At 53.0% G+C, this 18870-nt stretch overlaps 1 protein-coding gene across 1 annotated transcript; it reads left to right on the top strand.

The window, feature by feature from the left end:
• The first annotated feature begins 949 nt into the window (after window positions 1-949).
• On the top strand, window positions 950-17510 carry LOC131091011 (acyl-CoA dehydrogenase family member 11-like). The gene is given in 17 exon segments (XM_058036788.1): window positions 950-1243; window positions 4504-4736; window positions 5346-5445; window positions 6474-6591; window positions 6989-7122; window positions 7221-7379; window positions 8072-8166; window positions 8417-8516; window positions 9431-9571; window positions 10575-10667; window positions 11015-11116; window positions 12250-12254; window positions 12890-12924; window positions 12927-12988; window positions 16203-16374; window positions 17068-17134; window positions 17399-17510. Coding segments are annotated over 17 exon segments (2022 nt in total).
• The last annotated feature ends 1360 nt before the right edge of the window (window positions 17511-18870 follow it).

Here is an 18870-nt window from a genome sequence, read left to right as displayed (position 1 = left end):
TGTCATCTGTCCTTGTTCGCATGGTTATGCCTGCCCTTACTCTGCCCCTCTGTCTGTCCCTATCTCCGTCCCTGTCCCTGCCCATGTCTCTGTCTTTGTCCTTGCTTCTGTATCTGCTCCTGTCCCTATCCCTGCTGCCCTGTCCCAGGAATTCGGGCAGGACAAAGTCCTGCAAAAGCACAGCCATGGCAGGGGCAGTGGTGTGGTATCTTACCTGTTTAAAATCACTTTAGAGTAAAATACTGGGTTTATTAGCAGCATATAACCCCAAAGGAGGTGCAGTTTGAAGTTGCTCAAATCCACATTCTTAGAATACTCTGGTATTTTTCTAGGGAAAGGGAGACTTGGTATCATCCCAACTCAAAGGCATCAGGGACTTCACAAAGAGCAGAGTGTTTTGGAGCCAGTGTCAAATCTAGGCAAGGAAGATGGGTTGTTTCACTTGTATCTTATTTACAGAATAATCTGCCTATACCGATTCTTCCCATCTCCAGGCAATTTGTTATCCTTCAGAAAAGGAAACCTATTTTTTTTCCTTTTCATTTCTACTCCAAGCAATTCAGGGGCATGCTCGTGAGAGCACACTCCTCCCTTGCCAGGTCCCCCAGCTCTGGAAATTCCAGCCTGTCCAGTTATGATGGTTTCCCCAGCTGACAGGACAACAAACACCCTTGTGTTTTTCCAGACCATTTTCTGATCTCTTTCCCAAGACCTTTTCAGCTGTTAACCTCAGTTAACAGTTGGAACAGTTGAAATAGCTGTTAACAACAGTTAACAGTTAACAACAGCTGCTGGAAAGCTCCTCCCTGAGGGAGGAGAGAAGACCTCATTGATTTTACAAGAATAATTTCACAACACACAAACAAACCAGGACTGTGCTGCTGCCGGGCGGGGAAAGGGTGTATGCAAGTGAGAGCTGTGTGCGTGACCCCCAGGGCTGTGCTGGATCATGTTTGCCTGTCGTTTGCCCTGGTGGAGATCCAGTGTCACCTGCAAGTCGTGGCAATCAGGTCACTTTGTGCCTTGGGGCAGCTGCCAAATGCTGACTGTTAAAGGAGTCAACACGACTGTGGGGCAGGAGCAACAGGCCGCCATGAAGGAAAAACAAATGTTAGAAGATTCGGAAATGCACCTCGCAAGGAGAGACGCAGAGGCCCTCTTCCAAGAGCAGCCTAAGACTGGGAACCAGTACCTGGAAGACACTTTGCTTCAGAGTTACTTGAAAACACACCTTCCTCTCAAGGTCAGTTTGTGTTCCTGTGTGTACCCTGCTGAGCCCCTGCCTCAGACTCTGAATTGAACATTTGTCTGAGCCTTTTTGTGCCTTTGAGTGTTTAACTGGAGGGAATTTATCAGCATTCCTTAAAACCGGTTGTGTTTGAGGGCAGGGGTGACAAACACTGCCAGGACACACACAGCAATGGCTCAGTGGGCTCCTGCGACTGGGCTGGGTGTTGCAGTGCTCTTTTGGGACTGTCAGTGTGGGCATTTGCTGTCTGGTCATGTAGAGGAAGGAATTTCTGAGAGAGGAATCAGACTAAGATTCTTGCAAACTCTGATTTGTTCTTCCACCTCTCTTTCTGGGGAAAGAGGGATTTTAAAGAAAATTCCTAAGGACTGGGCTGTTCTCAGCCAAATACTCAAGAAGGTGGAAAGGCTTCTCAGGGCTTGCTTGCTCCCAGCACAAGTTGGTGGCATTTCTGGGTTCATTTTTTCAGCCAGGAAAGGCTCTGTATGATGTCAGGGGTGCAGATGGGGGTGTGAGGCCCCAGGCTCTGGGTGTCTGTGCTGTGAGCTCCAGTCCTACAGGAACCCCTGGGAGGAGATGGCTCACCTCTCTGGCTGGCCTCTGCCATCACCCCAAGGGCCACAAGTGCTTCCCGCTTTTCATGGAGCAGAGTGTGACCTCTCTCCATGCTTTATTCCAGCAGAAGCAATTCCATGACTCCTAAAGCCACCAGATGATCAGAGGGGAGGGGACCTGGCTTTCAGTGAGGCTCCCCCTTCCCCTGCTTGCTCTCCAGGTCTGTGAGGCCTGGCAGACACAGTGTGGGAAGAGTGAGGTGGCAGAGCTGGGGGCTTGTCACAGCCATCCCAAAAGAGAGGAGTGAGGCCTCCCTAAGCACCACTGTGGCCTTCTTGGCAAAAAAGACAGGAATGGACAATGCCTTTGGGTAACCATGAAGGTCCTGCTCCTGATTTGCACCTTCAGAGGAAGCATGATTCAGGTCTCCCAGAGAATAAAAGGATCAGAACAACGAGGCTGCTTCCACTCCTTCCTCCAAAACCTCGCAGAGAACCGGGAGCAGATTTTCCTTTCGTTTCTCCACTCAGTCCCAGCGGGGCAGTGTTGCCTCACTGCTGGAAAGGAGAGCCCTGCAGCACTGAGCCTGCTCTCCATGGGAACACCTTCCTCCCCAGGACAGCAGCAACCCCTGAAGCTTTGGGTGTCCCACCGAACTCCTGTTGTGCTATTCCATGGCAAACACAGAAATTTTCTTGAAATGGCACAAAAATTTTCTTTCTCTGTTTGGAGGTGATTCAAGGAGAAGACTGAATTAAGCATCTGCTTTTTCTGGGTGTTGTTGTGAAGAGGGATCTGTCAGGCTTTGCTGCCTGAAAATACATCCTTTAATATAAAGGATATCTATTGGCACTCCTAATGTGCATTAATTTGCACATTTCCCATATCTTCATGCTTGGGACATCAAAGGACAGATTAGGGTGAATGAGATCACCCAGCAGCCTCAGCCCTGACCCAAATGATTTTGTCCTCTCCACATCCCAGTGTCCTTTCTTTGGAGCACCAAGGCTGCTGTGTGTGACATTCAGCAGTCACAAGTGTAGGAGTTTTGGTTTTGTTCCTTCACCTTGGAAATAAACACATTTTTTTGGGTAATTTGGTGGTTTGGCAGGCTCTGTGTGGTCAGGGCATGAGCTCCCAGTGAAGCAGTTGGGAGGTTTTAGGAACTATGGATGATGGTGAAGGGATTGTTGTATGAATTCCTTGCATGAACCCAGACCAAGAGATCTGCTTGGCAGAGTCATGTTCTTCTGCCTGCAAAAACCCACCAGGTCAACAGTTCAAAAAGTCTTGTGCTTCAGCAAAGCCCGTGAACTTTGGATTCCTGGGTTATGCCTCGGAAACAGCCTTCAAATTGTTGTCAGTGATAAAGATTAGAGGTTGCCCATGGTAAATAGGGGTGTGGCATGAACTGGAGCAGCTGACAGGCTCTCGTGCATGGTTTTGGCTTGTTTTGTGATTTTTAACACTGTTTTGTTGCTCTGCTGAAGGAAAACTGGCTGGTCTGAGGATGGAGACTTCCAGAGTGGCACCTGGAGAATGTGTGTTTGATCCTCATCACATACATGGACTGGCAGAGGGAGGAAGGAATCAATCACACAGGGTGTGGATTAATGGAAGGTCAATACAGGGACAGGCAGGGAAAGGAAAAAGCCATGTTTGTATTTGATCAACAGGAAATTAACAGGGCTTATAATTGCACGATTTTGGGTACAGCAATTATGGCATTCACCTCTTTTATTATTTTATTGAGGAGGGAATGAGCATCTCTTGAGAGGCAGAGAACAGCAAAAAATATTCCTCTCATGGAAGCAAATCAGGTGATTCTTTGACCCCCAACACAGTCTTGGATGTGTTTAGGCCAATGAGGGCTGGAGGCTGGGTCCTCCTTGCTTGATTTTAGTAATCTAATATTCAGGTTTTTAAATCTGAGTAACTTCACTTGGCTTTACTCCTAGACATGGAAGAGAGCTTGCAAAAGGCAATTCCTGTCACCCTTAAATAGGGATCTGAGGGGGTTGGAACCAATCACTCCTCTGTGAGTGCTGGTTTCCCTCCATTAACTACAAACATATTACTCCATGCAGGTCAGCCAAGCCCAGCAGAAACGAGGGCACGTGAATCCCTCAGGAGGGAATGAATCCTTCAGGAAGGATCCCTGGGTGCAGGGTGGGAATTTGAATCTAGACATGTTGTGTGCCAGGCTGAAGCTGAAAAGGCTGCTCCATCCCTCCTTTTCTGATCTGACAGGCAGGTAGCTGCTGAGCCCAGTGGAAGTTTTCCTGCACAGATGAAGGCATTCTGGTTTTGGCAGCCTTTCCCCTGGCATTCTTCTCCAGCAGTAAATCTTGGAGTGGCTGAGGGACCTCTGGAGACCGTCTTGCCCAACCCCCCTGCTCGTGTGCATCTGTGTCATTCTCAGCCTTGACACTAAAGTGCTTCTGTCTTTTGTGGAATCCAGACACGCTGCCAAAAGTAACTTGAAAAAGTGATTTTGAGGGAAAATAGAGAAAAAGTGACAGCGGAGCACAGCTGTGCCAGCAGAGGCTGAGGGAGCTGTTGTGCTGTGTTATGGAATGCATGGAAGGGCCAAGTGGCAGGAGACCACTGGCACTGCAGGGCAGCATGGTCAGTCCTCTGCCCTTCCCGCTGGGACTGAGGCTGGGATGTGCTGAAAGGCTCTCCTTGCTGCCCCACAGATCCTGGAGGAGGTGCATCAGAACCTGGAGAGGTTTGGAAAGCGGCTGCTGAACGAGATCCAGCCCCTGGGCTGGGAATGTGAGCTGAACCCGCCCGTGTTCCGGCAGTTCGACGCCTGGGGGCGGCGCGTGGATCACATCCACACCTGCTTGGCCTGGAGGAGGATGAAGGAGATTTCAGCAGAAGAAGGGCTGATTGCTGAGGCCTATGAGAAAAGATACTCCCACTGGAGGTAACTGGGGCAAATTGGGAATGACTCAGGGCCTTCCTGATTATTCTTAGCAAGTCTTGTTCAGCGTTTTGCAGGACTGAGCTGGTTGTGTAACCAGTAGCAGATGCTGCATGGACACCAGCACACCTCCTGCTGTCCCCAGCAGCTCTGTCTGTCCACTGCAATGTTCCACCTCACCAATGATAAGCCATAACTAATGGCCCACACTTGATCATAATATTCTTTGATGTCACCTTCCTGATTGTGGGGCCTGGCAGTTCCCTGCACCACTCCAGCTTTGTGAGTGTTAGTTGTAATGCAGCTGAAGATGTGGGATTTTACTTACAGGTGTTTTGTATTCCAGACCATGGAGACAGACCCACATTTCTTATTGTTAAAAACTGCACAAGCTGGCCTGGTGCTGGCTGTCCCACTGGGACTGAGAAACTCTGCTGCTCCTCTTCCCTCTTCCTGGCTGGAACAGTTTTTTGCCCTCTCAGAAATGAGTGGTCTGATCCTCACCGGTTCTGGCTGTAATTTTTCCTCTCTCCCCAGTCAAGGTATTTTATCCTCGTGCTGTTGCACTGCTGTGTAACCCATCTGTTTTCCCTCTGTCTCTCCCTCTCCCAGCCGCCTGTACCAGGCTGTCAAACTGTACTTGTTCTCAAGCTCCTCTGGAGGTTTCAGCTGTCCACTGGCCATGACTGATGGGGCAGCCAAAGTCATTGAGGTATGAGCTTGGCTGGTCCCTGAGGGCACAGCCCACGTCCTGGCACTGCAGGTTAGAGGCAGGAGCACCAGCCAAGGATGGAGGAGCACTGATCCATCTGGTTCTGGGCACTGCCCTTCCTTGCTCTGTGACTCAGCTCTGTCTCCCACTGCCTTTGTCCATGAGGTGCAAAGCCTCTGTGCCCATGCCAACTTTTATATTCACTGACAGCACTGTGCTCAATAAGGCCTGTGCTGCACATGGCACCTGTGGCACTGCAGGTAGCTGGAAAGGTGTCCCAGGTGGAAGTGTCCAAGGCCAGGTTGGACAGGGCTTGGAGCAACCTGGGATAGAAGGAGGTGTCTCTGCCCATGGCAGGGGGTGGGACTGGGTGAGCTTTAAGATCCCTTGCAACCCAAACCATTCTGTTTTTCTATGATCCTATGAATATATTTTTACTACAAGACAGTTTGTTTTCCCATATTTGTGTGGAGTGGCAGTTAAATATAATAGGCCAGATCCATACCTGATGTAAATTCACCAAACCACTGAGACATTACCAATTGGGATGTTTGGCTCTGGATCTCAGAGGCCCCCTTTGCATTACCTCAGTGGCTATGTAGGATTCAGAGGAAAATATCCCTTAGGTAGCCAACCCTGGGCATTTAAATTCACAATAACTTAAAGCAGCACAAGGCTGTTCCCTCTTCCCTGATCTCTCTGGGTGCTGGTGACATCCAGCATACATGAACCTGGCACATGGGCTGTTTGAGACCTCTCTCCCCAGAAATCCAAGGGGACAGGGATGCTCAGCACTTTGTGTTGTAACACAGGTCTGCACCTTCTGTCTGCACAGTGCTGCAGCAGCTGGTGGGAGCTGTGCTGGCTCCCAGGCTCTCAGCAGCACCTGCAGGTCCTCTGCAGTGCAGGACACCCACCTGGCTTCCCCACTGGCCTGGCTGAGCCCTCAGCACAGCAGTTAAGGCAACTGTGTAATGTCAACTATTGTGTTATGAGCATCTCAGTTTATTTTCTCTCCCCTCAAACAGTCACTGGGGATTCCTGCACCTCTGAAAAATGCCTTTGGCCGTCTGACATCCCGTGACCCGGAGGAGTTCTGGACCTCTGGCCAGTGGATGACGGAGCGAAGGGGTGGCTCCGATGTCGGTACGTGCTGTGTGGGGGGAGCAGGGGTGGCAGTGAGAACAGGACACAAAGGATGTGGGGAACCCAAAGGGCCAGGGAGCTTCAGGGAGCTTAAGGACTTCAGCAGAAAGCATCCAAATCCTCTGCACAGCTCTGCTTTTTAACCAACAAAAGACCCAATCTCTGTCCTCTTGTGCACACAAGAGCCCTTTGTGTTCTTGGCTGAGGTAACTCCTGAAGAACTGGATTATACACACTGGATTTCTTATCGAGGGTCAATGAAAGAGATTAACAGCTAACCCATGCTCCATCTTCATAGCAAGAAGTGCCTTAAAGGAGCTGCTGCTCATGCTGTAAAATCAGCATTGATTGACACAGAAGTTCCCATAAGACCAGGAAATTTTCTCCTCTTTTTCAGCAAATGGCACTGAGACCGTGGCCAGGAAGCAGCCGGATGGCACCTATCGTCTGTATGGGTTTAAATGGTTCACATCAGCAGCTGATTCTGACATGGCATTGACCCTGGCCAGGATAGCAGATGCTGAAGGACAGGTAAACCAGTTCTCTTGGCTGGGGAACCAGGGGAAGGAGCAGGGGCATTCTTTTTCTTCCTTGTTGCATTGTAATAGAATCCTCTCTGTGCCTTGCAGTGTACCCAGGGCTCCAGAGGCCTGTCCTTGTTCTTCCTGAGGGTTCGGGACGAGCAGGGGAAGCTGAACAACATCCAGGTGCAAAGGCTGAAGGACAAGCTGGGCACGAGGCAGATGGCAACAGCAGAGCTGTGGCTGCAAGGAGCCAGAGCAGAGCTGGTGTGTAAGAGTTCCTCTGCCCTGGGGACTGGGCTGCCCTGGGATGGCACTCGCTCCTGGGGCTTTCAGCAGAGATCTCAACTGAAAAACTTCCTATCTTCCACCTCTGTGGCTTGGCTGTCCACATCACAGAACAAATCACTGGTGGGGCTCTGTGTGAGGCAGAGCTGAGAAGAGTTCAGGAAAAGATGTGAGAGAAGACAACAAAAAAAATGTTATTTTAGGCTGGTCATTTCTCTAATCCTGGTTCCTGAGCCAGCAGAGGGACAGTCTGTGTAGTGTGCCGGCAGGAGCCAGCAGCAGGAACCAGAACTGATCATGCTGACACGGTCTCCAAAAGCCACTTCTCTGGTCACAGAAACAGAATCCCAGGATAGGATGGGTAGGAAGGGACCTTAAAGCTCATCTCATTCCAACCCTTGCCATGGGCAGGGACACCTTCCACCAGATCAGGTTTCTCCAAGTCCCATCCAGCCTGGTCTGGGACACTTCCAGGGATGGGGCAGCCACATCACACCACAGACTTGGCTAAAGAGAGGCAAATGTATTTTAAAGCAAGCAGGTGTCTGAGTGCCTGAGGGCAGACAGGGGCAGAGTGGACAGCCATGTCCGTGTGTCTGTTAACACCATTTCCATTCCCATGCCCATCCCTGTCCAAGGGAAAGGCTCATGTCAGCCCTTGTTCCTTGCAGATCTCTGCAGAGGGCCGGGGAGTGGCCGCCATCTCCAACATGCTGAACATCACTCGGATCCACAACGTCATTGGTGCAGTGGCTGCCATGAGAAGGTGAAGGAAGGCAGCACAGATCCCCCCAGGGCTGAAGGAGCAGGACAAGGGCACTTTGCAGTGCATGGCATTGAGCCAAGTGTCCCCTTTGTGGGACAGGCCTGGAGCCAGCAGTGCTGCAGGAGGGGGGTGACCTGTACAGGTGTGGGACCGCTGAGCAGGGCTCTTGTGGTGGAGGGGACTGGAGGGGAATGCTCAGAAGTGGAAAGCTGCTGGTGTAGCTGTTCCCCGTGTTGTTGCCACCCTCCAGGATGATCAGTCTGAGCAGGGACTACGCCTGCAAGCGCGTGGCCTTCGGGAAGCTGCTCAAGAACCATCCCCTGCACGTGCAGACAATGGCCCGGATGGAGGTGAGGCTTCTGGGAGCCAAGCTGGACCTGTTGGGAGGGAAAGAGGGCAGAGATCCTGTGCTGTTAGTGAGCACAGCCAGCCTGCCTGCACTCAGATTTAGGAGGCCATTCCTGCTACAGCAAAGTGGATGCAGCAAGGGAATGGTTTTACTCTAGTGGGATTTGATCTGATAACAGACCTAACTCCTCTGCTGGACTCCAGGTTATCCTAAACAATTACCTGGGAGTTTCCCTGAGAGAAAGGAGTGCCCTTACTATGATAAGCCATGACCTCTGGGGTTGGGTGTTGGCCTCAGAATCCAGGCCTGACACCACAGTCACCTGACTCTTGTCCAAGACTGGTATGGACTCATCCAGCATCCCTGGGAGCTCCTGCCCCAGGAGATGGGCTGTAAACAGTACTTAAAAGTTCTCTTGCAAGGTGGGGGAAGGTGGTCAACATCTGTCAAACATGACTTCAGGCTCCAGCATCTCATTGCCAGAACCCCCCCTCTGAATGGAAGGGCAGGTCCTACCTTGTCCCACAACACACAGCTCTGTACCCTGATGCTTCCCAAATCAAAACTTGCCAGGGAAGTAAGCTGCTCAGGAAGAAATCTGTCACAGACTTTGCAGCTCCAGGTGCTCAGAGGCTGACCATCATCTCACATCCCTTACCTTTTGAAAACATGTGGATTTGGGGCCTGGATGCCTTTTAGGATTTTTGTTAAGACTCAAGTAGGCCTGATGTAATGCACTCCCTCTTTACTGCATCACAGTGTCCAAGAGTGGCAGAGAACCTTTAATATTCCATCCTTTGTGCCTTGGCTGCTCAGAGTCCCTGAAGCTGTGGGTCTGAGCAGGCAGGGGTGGCATTTTCCCCTGGAGTCAGCAGAGTCCCAGACCCCTGCCAGTGATGTGTCCTCTGCTCACAGGTGCAGGTGAGAGGGGCGTTCCTGCTGCTCATGGACATCGTTCGCCTGCTGGGCCTGACTGAAACCAGCCTGGCCAGTGAGCAGGAGCAGCTGCTGCTGAGGCTGCTCATCCCAGTGGCCAAGCTGTACACAGGGAAGCAGGTATGGAACACATGGATTGGCCCAGAGTGTGGAATGTTGGCAAGCACAGAGCTGGGAAGAGGAGTGAGTGACACAGCAGGGAGAGCAGGGGACACCTGCAGGACCTGCAGCAGTTCCTGCTCCGGAGCCTGCTGCTCCTGCAGGTCCTCTCTCAGTGTCACTCAGGCTTCATTCCCTCTTGGAATAATTACCAATACAGCTGCACAGGAGGTGCCTGAGCTTGTCTGGCCCTTGGTGCTGAACCAACTGTGGTGTTTCACCCCACAGACACTTTGGGCTGGCTGGGTGTGTGGTGTTTCACCCCACAGACACTTTGGGCTGGCTGGGTGCTGCACTGGGCCCGTGGGGACAAGTCCAGGCCTGCAGGAGCTCTGGTGGTGCTGGGATGGAGCTTCCCCCCATAACAGGGGCTGCTTCTCAGGTTTCCCTCTGGCAGAGAAGCTTTAAGGCGATGGTGAAGGAAAGGAGTTGGTTCTGATGGAGGGTTTGGATGCAGAGCTTTATTCTGGCCCACAGGCCTCTGAATGCAGCACCAGCTCCAACAGAACTCCCTGAGCCCGTGGTTGCTGCTCCTTTAACCCCGGGGAGAGGGGCAGGGAAGGGGCAGGGAGCCACCAGCCAGGGACAGGAGGGGAGGGACAAAGGGACAAAGGACACCTGGATGGCCCAATGCCCCCCAGTAGTGAGAGGCATCTTTTGAATCTGCCAATCATTCCATGCCCTTCTGGAATGCCAGGACAGACAGACAGTGCTGGGAGGGGAAAGGAGAGGTGACTGACACACCCGGGAGGGAATTATCAGGGGAGGGACCCGAGGGTCTGGGGTAAACCCTGAAATTACAATGCAACAATTCCCATCTGCTCCTCCTGCAGGTAATGACCAACCTGCCTCAGGAGATGAGCAGGACCCAGTCAGCCCATCCAGCAGGAGCTGCTGTGTGCTGTGGGAGGCTGCACTTTCCCCTCAGGCACTGAGGATCACGCCAGCTCTCTGCATTTTGCAGGCTTCTGCCGTGGCTATTGAGGCAATGGAGAGTTTTGGGGGCCAGGGTTACATGGAGGACACAGGCTTGCCAGTCATACTCCGGGATGCTCTGGTAAGAGGGTGGCAGGAGAAGGTCCTGTGTGTCACCAAGTCCCCTGCACAGCACTCTGGTCCCTGCTAAAGACACACCCAAGGGAGAACAGAGCCCTCCCAGGCTCACTCCAGGTGTGCCAGCTCCTCCCTCACTGCCTCACTGCTGAGCCCAGGGAAGGACAGGAGGTGTTCCTGTGCTGAGGCTGTTCCTGGCACAGCAATGGGGCTGGGCTCACTGCTCCCTTCCACTTGTTGTGAGACCAGACACCTCTGGATGTGTCCCTGGGTCTGCCCTGTGTCTGTTCCCTCCCACTCCCCTTCTGTGCTGCAGTCACTGCAAAGGCTCCCTGCTGCTCTCCCACACAGGTGCTGTCCATATGGGAGGGAACAACCAACATCCTGTCCCTGGATGTGCTGCGGTCCCTGGCCAAGAGCCAAGGGCAGGTGATGACTGTGTTCCTGTCTGCAGTGAAGGTGAGCCACAGCTGCAGCTCTGCTCAGCCTCACCTTCCTTGGGGTTTGTGCTCCTGCCTGAGGCTGGCAGGGAATGGGCCCAAACTGAAGCTTTAGACAAGTATTCCAACAATTGGGATTGTGTCTTACAATTCTGCTCCTTAAATAGCTCTTCCAAAAGCAGGATGCTGGCAGTGCTAATCCTGGGATGCTTGTGTGCTTTCAGCTCAGCAGTGGGGAGCTTGGCACTGTCAGAGTTCCTCAAGACAGGTACCAAAATAAGTGTATTTTTAATGTGACTCACCTTCCTGAATCCAAAATAATTTTGTGGTTTTGTTTCTTAACTGGAAAATCACCACAGGACTGCTGAATATTGAACCTCACTAGGGCTATCTACTGCATTATGACTTTCTATTTTTATTCCCTGAAAAGATGGAAAGAGCCTAAGGAATTCCATTTCTGCCTCTTTGGATTTGCTGTTCTCTGGCTCTACTTTTAAAGAGTGACAGGAGTTCAAAGCAGCTCAGTTTCATGAAGGTGAAGGAGCATCTCCTGGCTTGGTGCATCCCAAAAAGGGAGACAGGAGGCAGGATCAGAGGGTGTTGTCTCAGAGGTGACATTATTAATCCAGACACAGCAACCCAGAGCTTGTTAGCCCAGGCACAGCAAGGGAACCCTGGGCATCTGGAGTGCTGGATTTGGTGTTGTGCAGCCTTCACATTCCCCATGAGAAGGGAAGAGTCTGGGACAGGGCTCTCCTCCAGCACTGGGGACTGGACAGAGCTGTCCAGAGCAGTTCTCACAGTGTCTGCAGCTGGCAGCTTGTGTCCCATCCCACCCCCAGCTGAGCTGAGCTCTGTGCACAGCACTCTGTGACCTCCAGGGTCCCCCTGCCACCCTCTCACACAACTTCTGAGAAGGGAGAAATACCTCAAATCATTTGAGCACCAAACAAGAAGCCAGACCTGCTCAGGAGCAGCACTGAGCACATCTGCTGGGGGCAAATCCAGCTGTTGGCAAACAGCTGCTTAGGCTGACGCTGCAGGTAATGGATGGGGAAGTAAAGGAGCTGTGGGTGGGCTCTAAAATAATTTGGAAAGAAGCAGCCTCCGCAGTCTTACACTGATTTAAACAAACAGCCCACAAAGGTGCTGTGCTGCACCCTGGAGCAGCTCCCTGGGGCAGCTGGGAGGGCCCCTCCAGCTGCTCAACATCTGGATAATCAGGGAGCATTGGGGAGCACAGCCGTGATGCAGAGCAGAAAGAGGAAGGCTGAGATTCATTAATTAACGAGTCCTCAGTGCTGCCATCAATCACGCTGGGGGTGAGGCTGCAGGGGAGGGGGAGTGCTGCCTTCAAGGTCTCCACATTGCAGTAATGCCACTGCCTTCACTGTCCCTGTCATGGCCAGGGAGAGGGGCTGGGCTGGGCTCAGCAGTGTGGGTGCTCCAGTTCTGGACAGAATCAGACCTGGCCAGTTTAAGCTGTTCCTTTATGCCTCGGGCAGCCTGGGAGGGGTTTCTGTCTGCAGGGTTCTGCAGGAACGTGCTTGAGTTTCTACACCAGAATCAGGTTTTCACTCACAGGTGATAAACAACATCTTTCTGAGCTCCAGGTGTCCAAATTCTTTCAGTCTGGGAGTCTGGTTCATTTTGAAACATCCCTCCCAATCCTGTCTACTGAGGAAATAATTCAACCCATCGTAAAGGGGTTTTTACTGCCCCAATCCATTTCCTTTTTATTGATGCACACAAACCGAGTACAATTTATTTTATGTTTGTCCATCAGGGTTCTCAGTGTGCAGGACTTGTGCCCATTGTCAGAGGCTTTGCAGAAAGCAACATTAGTACCTGTACAGCTCTTGGTTCTCTGAAAGTCATTTCAAGGGTAGCTCCAGGTTTTGCTTCTATTCTCTATCAGTTGTCTCTGCTGATGGTGAGATGCCCAGTGCTGCTGGGGCTGTGATCAGGAGCAGGAACCAAGGGTTGTAATTATCATCAGGAAAAGGGAAATACAGAGAACTTCCCCATCCTTGCACAGTGTGACTATGAGAAGATGAATTTTTAAGGGTTTTTAATACACAAGTGAGTTTGTGACAAACCACCTTGTCTAGAGGTTATGAGTCTGGAAATCCTGGGGAGAAGAGTGAGTGTGAGAGACAGGGATGGAATCATGGAATGGTTTGGGTTGGAAGGGACCTAAAAACACCTCTCATCCCACCCCTGCCACCTCCCACTGTCCCAGGCTGCTCCCAGTGTCCAGCCTGGCCTTGGGCACTGCCAGGGATCCAGGATGGGCACCCTGTGCCAGGGCCTGCCCACCCTGCCAGGGAACAATTCCCAATTCCCAATATCCCATCCATCCCTGCCCTCTGGCACTGGGAGCCATTCCCTGTGTCCTGTCCCTCCATCCCTTGTCCCCAGTCCCTCTCCAGCTCTCCTGGAGCCCCTTCAGGCCCTGCAAGGGGCTCTGAGCTCTGCCTGGAGCCTTCTCCTCTCCAGGTGAGCACCCCCAGCTCTCCCAGCCTGGCTCCAGCCCTTGCAGCATCTCTGGTGCCTCCTCTGGGCTCTCTCCAGCAGCTCCAGGTCCCTCCTGTGCTGGCCCAGGGCTGGGGCAACTCTGCTGTCTCACCTGGACAGGGCAGAGGGGCAGAATCCCCCCTCCCTGCTGCCCATGGTTTGGGATCAGTCCAGGACACATCCTGACTTCCAGCTCTGCTGTGGTGAGAATTCCAGGTGGATACTGCACAGGGCCAGTCAGCTCGTGCTGTACTAAAATTTTATTAGCTGGAATTTTGAGCCAGAGCCCTGGGTGTGCTTTCAAATTCAATTACAACCTGAAAAGTGCCTCTAAAATAGCTCAGGGCAGTTTGTTGATTGTTGCATTTCAGTCACTTCAGGTGAAATTTGGGCACATCCCAGGACAGGGTCTCAGCACCAGCCCTGCACGTGTCGTGCAAGGCTCAGAATCAACTCTTGCCTCAAGAATTTCTGTGTAGGGCTGTAATTCAGGCTGCAACTCAGGCTGTAAATCAGCCCTGCAATCTCAGACATATGACAGTGTTTTCAGGTCCTTTTCAGACCACAACCCCAGTTTTCAGGCAGCAGGAAACAAATGGAGGTTATTGATGTGGGGCCATGTGTTCGCTCCAAGCGCTGACAGAAAATTGTGCTTTTAGCCCTGGTTGGGATGTTCCTCCTGTCACTGTATTTTTAGATAGTCATGATTAATCTTGTAAGTAAAACCCACTCTGGCCACATGGCTTGGGAGCCAGTGAGAGCAAACAAACAAGCAAGCAGCATCTTAAAATTCCTCCATGAAAACAGAGGGAATCAGAACTATTGAGCTCTGAAGCTCCTTCGCTGATCCTTTCAGGCAGTGAGGGGTGGTGGGGCAGTGGTGCTGTGTGTGCCTCCTCCCAGAGCTGCAGCAGAGAACAGGAGCTGCTCCTGCCTTGAGCATTGCCCTGGAGCAGCTCCCAGCCTCTCCATCCCAACTGCAGAGAGAGCATGGAAAAACCCTTCCAGAAGATCCAGGACTTTTGGTTAGGAAAAGAATAAGTGCAATTGGGAAAAAAAATTATTATTGGCAAGCAAAGAAAATACAAGGTCTTTTTTATCCCTTAAGGACAAATGATGCTTTTCCATTCCTGATCCAGATTTCCAGGTGTTCATCCTGCAGCTGTGGCAGTGTGTCTGTCCCAGCCACAAGCAGCAGGGGTTTGTGTTTGTGTTGTCCCCATGCTTGGCTGGTGCTGTGCTGGCTCCCACCCAGACTGTGGGAGTTGGTGCCTCTGGGATCTGTGATCCTCATTAGCAACAACCCCTGGGCTACTTCAGAACACCTCACTGGTATTCCATGGCCTTGGAGGTTTATGGGATTTATGTTGGCACTGGAATTGTTGTGTTTGACCAGCACATGCTGGGGCTGTTTCTGCCCCTGGAGCCTGGAGCAGCAGCACTGGGAAGGGTGGAAGTGTGGGGTGTGAGCAGTGAGAACACAGAGCAAACGTGGGCTCAGCCCAGCCCAGATGGAAATTCTGGTCCAGTAAGAGGAGCTGCAGCACTGAAAGCCTCAGAAACATAAAAAATTCCTCCTGTGTAGCTGCTGCTCACAGGCTTCAGTCTCGTCTGCAGGTTATTGATGGAGCTGATTAATGAACAGCACCTCCCAGCACGCTGAGCTGCTCACATCCAGCCTGTGGGGATGCTCTCCAGGCTGATCCCTCAGTCCTGCTGCAGAGAGGGGTTGGAGTGAGGGAAGGTGGGACCACAGCCCCCAGCAGGGCCAGTCCCAATCCCATCCCTCCTAACAGGGAACAGCACAGGAGACACAGATGAGCAGTGTGGGAATGCCCAAAGGACAATTCCAGGCTCTCAGCAGGGTATCCCTGGTGCTCTTACAAGGGATTTGGGATGTGGCAGAAACTCAGCTCAACCAGGGGAGGGTTCAGGCAGTGCTGCTGGCACAGTTAAATTCCCAATCTCCATCAGAATCACAGAATCCTTTAGGTTGGAAAAGCCCTCTGAGATCAAATCCAGCCATTCCCCAGCACTGCCAAGGCCACCACTGCCCCATGTCCCCAAGGCCTTTACATCCCTCCAGGGATGGAGATCCACCACTGCCCTGGGCAGCTGTGCCACCCTGGCCACCCTTTCAGTGAGGAAATTTTCTCAAATATCCAACTTGAACCTCTCCCAGTGGAGCTTGAAGCCATTTCCTCTTGTCTTTGGGCCTTTCCCACTGACACAATTTGGAGAGAAAAGCTCCTTTAAATGGGAATTTTCCTGCCTGGACACAGCTGGATCATATTTGTGCAAGTTATTATATAATCCTGAAAGAATTAGCCCTGATACAGGTATGGAGTTAGAGAGAACTGGGGATGAGAGCTGGTTCCCATGTGCAGCTGGGAAGCCAGAATGGAACAGCAACGTGCTGGCTCTGCTCCCAGGGAATTCTCCCTCCCCAAGGCAAGGCTGGGAGCTTCCTTTGGGCACATCCCCTTCCCTGGCTGCTCCCCCTGTGCCCAGGGCCCCAGCAGCCCCTTCCCTGGCACAAGGCAGAGACACTGGAATTGTTCCTGTGCTTGTTCTCTCTGCAGAAAAAGCTGGAGCTGGCCTCAGGCATTAAGGAGCTGTCCCCAGCCACGCAGAGGGCACAGGAAGCCATCGGGAGCCTCCAGCAGTTCATGACAAACATGGGCATAGGGCGGGCACTGAGCATGGAGCTGGCAGCCAGAGACTTCTCCTACAGCCTGGCACGGATCTACACAGGCAGGGCAACACAGGAGCCACAGAGCCATGGCATGGGCGGGGTGGGAAGGGACCTCAGAGCTCATCCAGTGCCACCCCTGCCATGGCAGGGACACCTCCCACTGTCCCAGGGTGTCCCAGCCCCAGTGTCCAGCCTGGCCTTGGGCACTGCCAGGGATCCAGGATGGGCACCCTGTGCCAGGGCCTGCCCACCCTGCCAGGGAACAATTCCCAATTCCCAATATCCCATCCACCCCTGCCCTCTGGAACTGGGAGCCATTCCCTGTGTCCTGTCCCTCCATCCCTTGTCCCCAGTCCCTCTCCAGCTCTCCTGGAGCCCCTTCAGGCCCTGCAAGGGGCTCTGAGCTCTGCCTGGAGCCTTCTCCTCTCCAGGTGAGCACCCCCAGCTCTCTCAGCCTGGCTCCAGAGCAGAGGGGCTCCAGCCCTGGAGCATCCCCATGGTTTCCTCTGGGCTCTCTCCAGCAGCTCCAGGTTCATCCTGTGCTGATGGATTTCAGACGGGGAACGGGCTGGGGATCAGCCACAGGCCCCTGATTCACACCTGGGTCAAGGGTGGAGCTCTGAAGCTCAGTCCCCACCGTTCACCCTGAAGCAGCTCAGCCTTCAGGCACTGCTGGGCAGAAACCACCAGCCTTTATTCCTGAGCCTTGGGCAGGGACTGCTGACACCTCCTCCTCCTCCTCCTCCCCGCAGCTGCTCTCCTCATGGAACACGCGGCTCGGCCCGGCGCTTCCCCCGCAGACACCTTCACTGCCCTGAGGTAGGCACAGCCCCGAGCACCCCGAGCGTTCTGGATGGTTCCATGGGCACTGCCAGGCTTTGCTCCGCCTCCGGAGCGATCCGAGCCACGGCCGTGGACCCACGAGCACAGCTGGGAACGAGCGGGGCTGCTCTCAGCCCCGGGGCTTTCCCCGCTCGGCGTCTCCATTCCCTGATGGGCAGCATCCCCCTGGGCACGGCTCGGGTTGGCACCGGCCCCGTGCGGGTGGCAGGGCCGGCACAGCCCAGCGCTCTCTCCGTGCAGGTGGTGCCACCAGGAGCTGTGCCCGGTGGCCGCGGAGTCGGCGAGGGGCAGCTACGGGGACAAGGCAGTGCTGCAGGACAGCGCCCTGGTGTTCGGGAGCAGCCGGCTCTGAACAGCCCCCGCACGGACACCAGGTGGGATTAACCCAAACAACCCAAACAACCCAAACAATCCCAACAACCCAAACAACCCAAACAGTCCAGACAACCCAAACCATCCCCCAAATCCTCGGGTGCCTGCAGGTTCCGGGTGTGCTGGGATGTCCCCTTCCACAAGGGGCCACACCAAACCCTTTAGGAGTGACCCCCACCTGCCCCGGGCTGAAATTCATGGCTTTGAGGTTTCCTAGAGCAGACACAGCCCTGAGGGTCACTGCAAGGTGCTGGAAGGTTCTCACAGTGCTCTAGGCAAAGCAACAGTGATAAAATCCAGACAAGAGCTGGAAGCAGCAGCTCTTCAAGTGCCAACACTGTTCTTTTTTTAAGAAAACCAACCAAAATCAAACTGAAAGTTATCTGAAGCTGATTAAATGCAGAAATCCACCATTTTTCCCTGTTCACCTTCCTGCTTTGCAGTGCTGACCACAGACTTCCACCCCTGGGTGGGGTTTGCTCCAGGGGCAGCCCTTTCCACCCACTGTGGCTGGGAACATTGACCTCCTCAGGAACTGCAGCTTTCTGAAGATAAAAGGGATTTTTATTCTCTCTGGCCTCCAGAAAGTTGATTAATTCCCTATGCACATGTCCTAATGATGCTGCAATCCATCCTGACATAAATTCTACATAAGTTTTGGACTGAAATCCAGTAATTCTCCACCTAAGCACTGGCTGTGGGCTTCTCCTTCCCCTCAGCCCATCAGACGACCTGCTTGGTATTGCCCTGCTGGCTACAAGTTTTTAATTAAGAAGTTGCTAATAGAAGAAGAAAGGCACTAATAGACTGAAGACAGCTGGAATTTATGGCTGGGGAATGCTGCAGCAGCCAGACACTGAGTGGGAAGAGGGGGAAGGAGCTGTGTGCTGAGATTGGGGCTGTCCAGAGTTTCAGAGATGGCAGAGCCAGGAGGACACAAAGGGTGGCTCTGGGGAGGAGCAGAGTGGAGCAATCCCAACAGGACACAGCAAGGGAGGCTCCACGGGCTCCCTGTGTCCTGGCACAGGGATCACACCCTGAGCCAAGCACAGCTTCCCTGAAATCCCCCAAATGCCATGAACCAGCAGCAAAGGGCTCCTGTTGTCTGTGCATTGCAGGGAATAAAGAACATTTGGGTTTGGAAAATGTCCTACATCATGGAATCGTGGAATGGGTTGGGTGGGAAGGGACATTAAAGCCCATCCAGTGCCACCCCAGCCATGGCAGGGACACCTCCCACTGTCCCAGGCTGCTCCCAGCCCCAGTGTCCAGCCTGGCCTTGGGCACTGCCAGGGATCCAGGGGCAGCCACAGCTGCTCTGGGCACCCTGTGCCAGGGCC

This window comes from Melospiza georgiana, chromosome 18 (assembly GCF_028018845.1).
Source record: "Melospiza georgiana isolate bMelGeo1 chromosome 18, bMelGeo1.pri, whole genome shotgun sequence".
Classification (NCBI taxonomy): domain Eukaryota; kingdom Metazoa; phylum Chordata; class Aves; order Passeriformes; family Passerellidae; genus Melospiza; species Melospiza georgiana.
The sequence above is the reverse complement of the archived record's forward strand: the minus strand, read 5'-3'. Positions and strand labels throughout refer to the sequence as shown.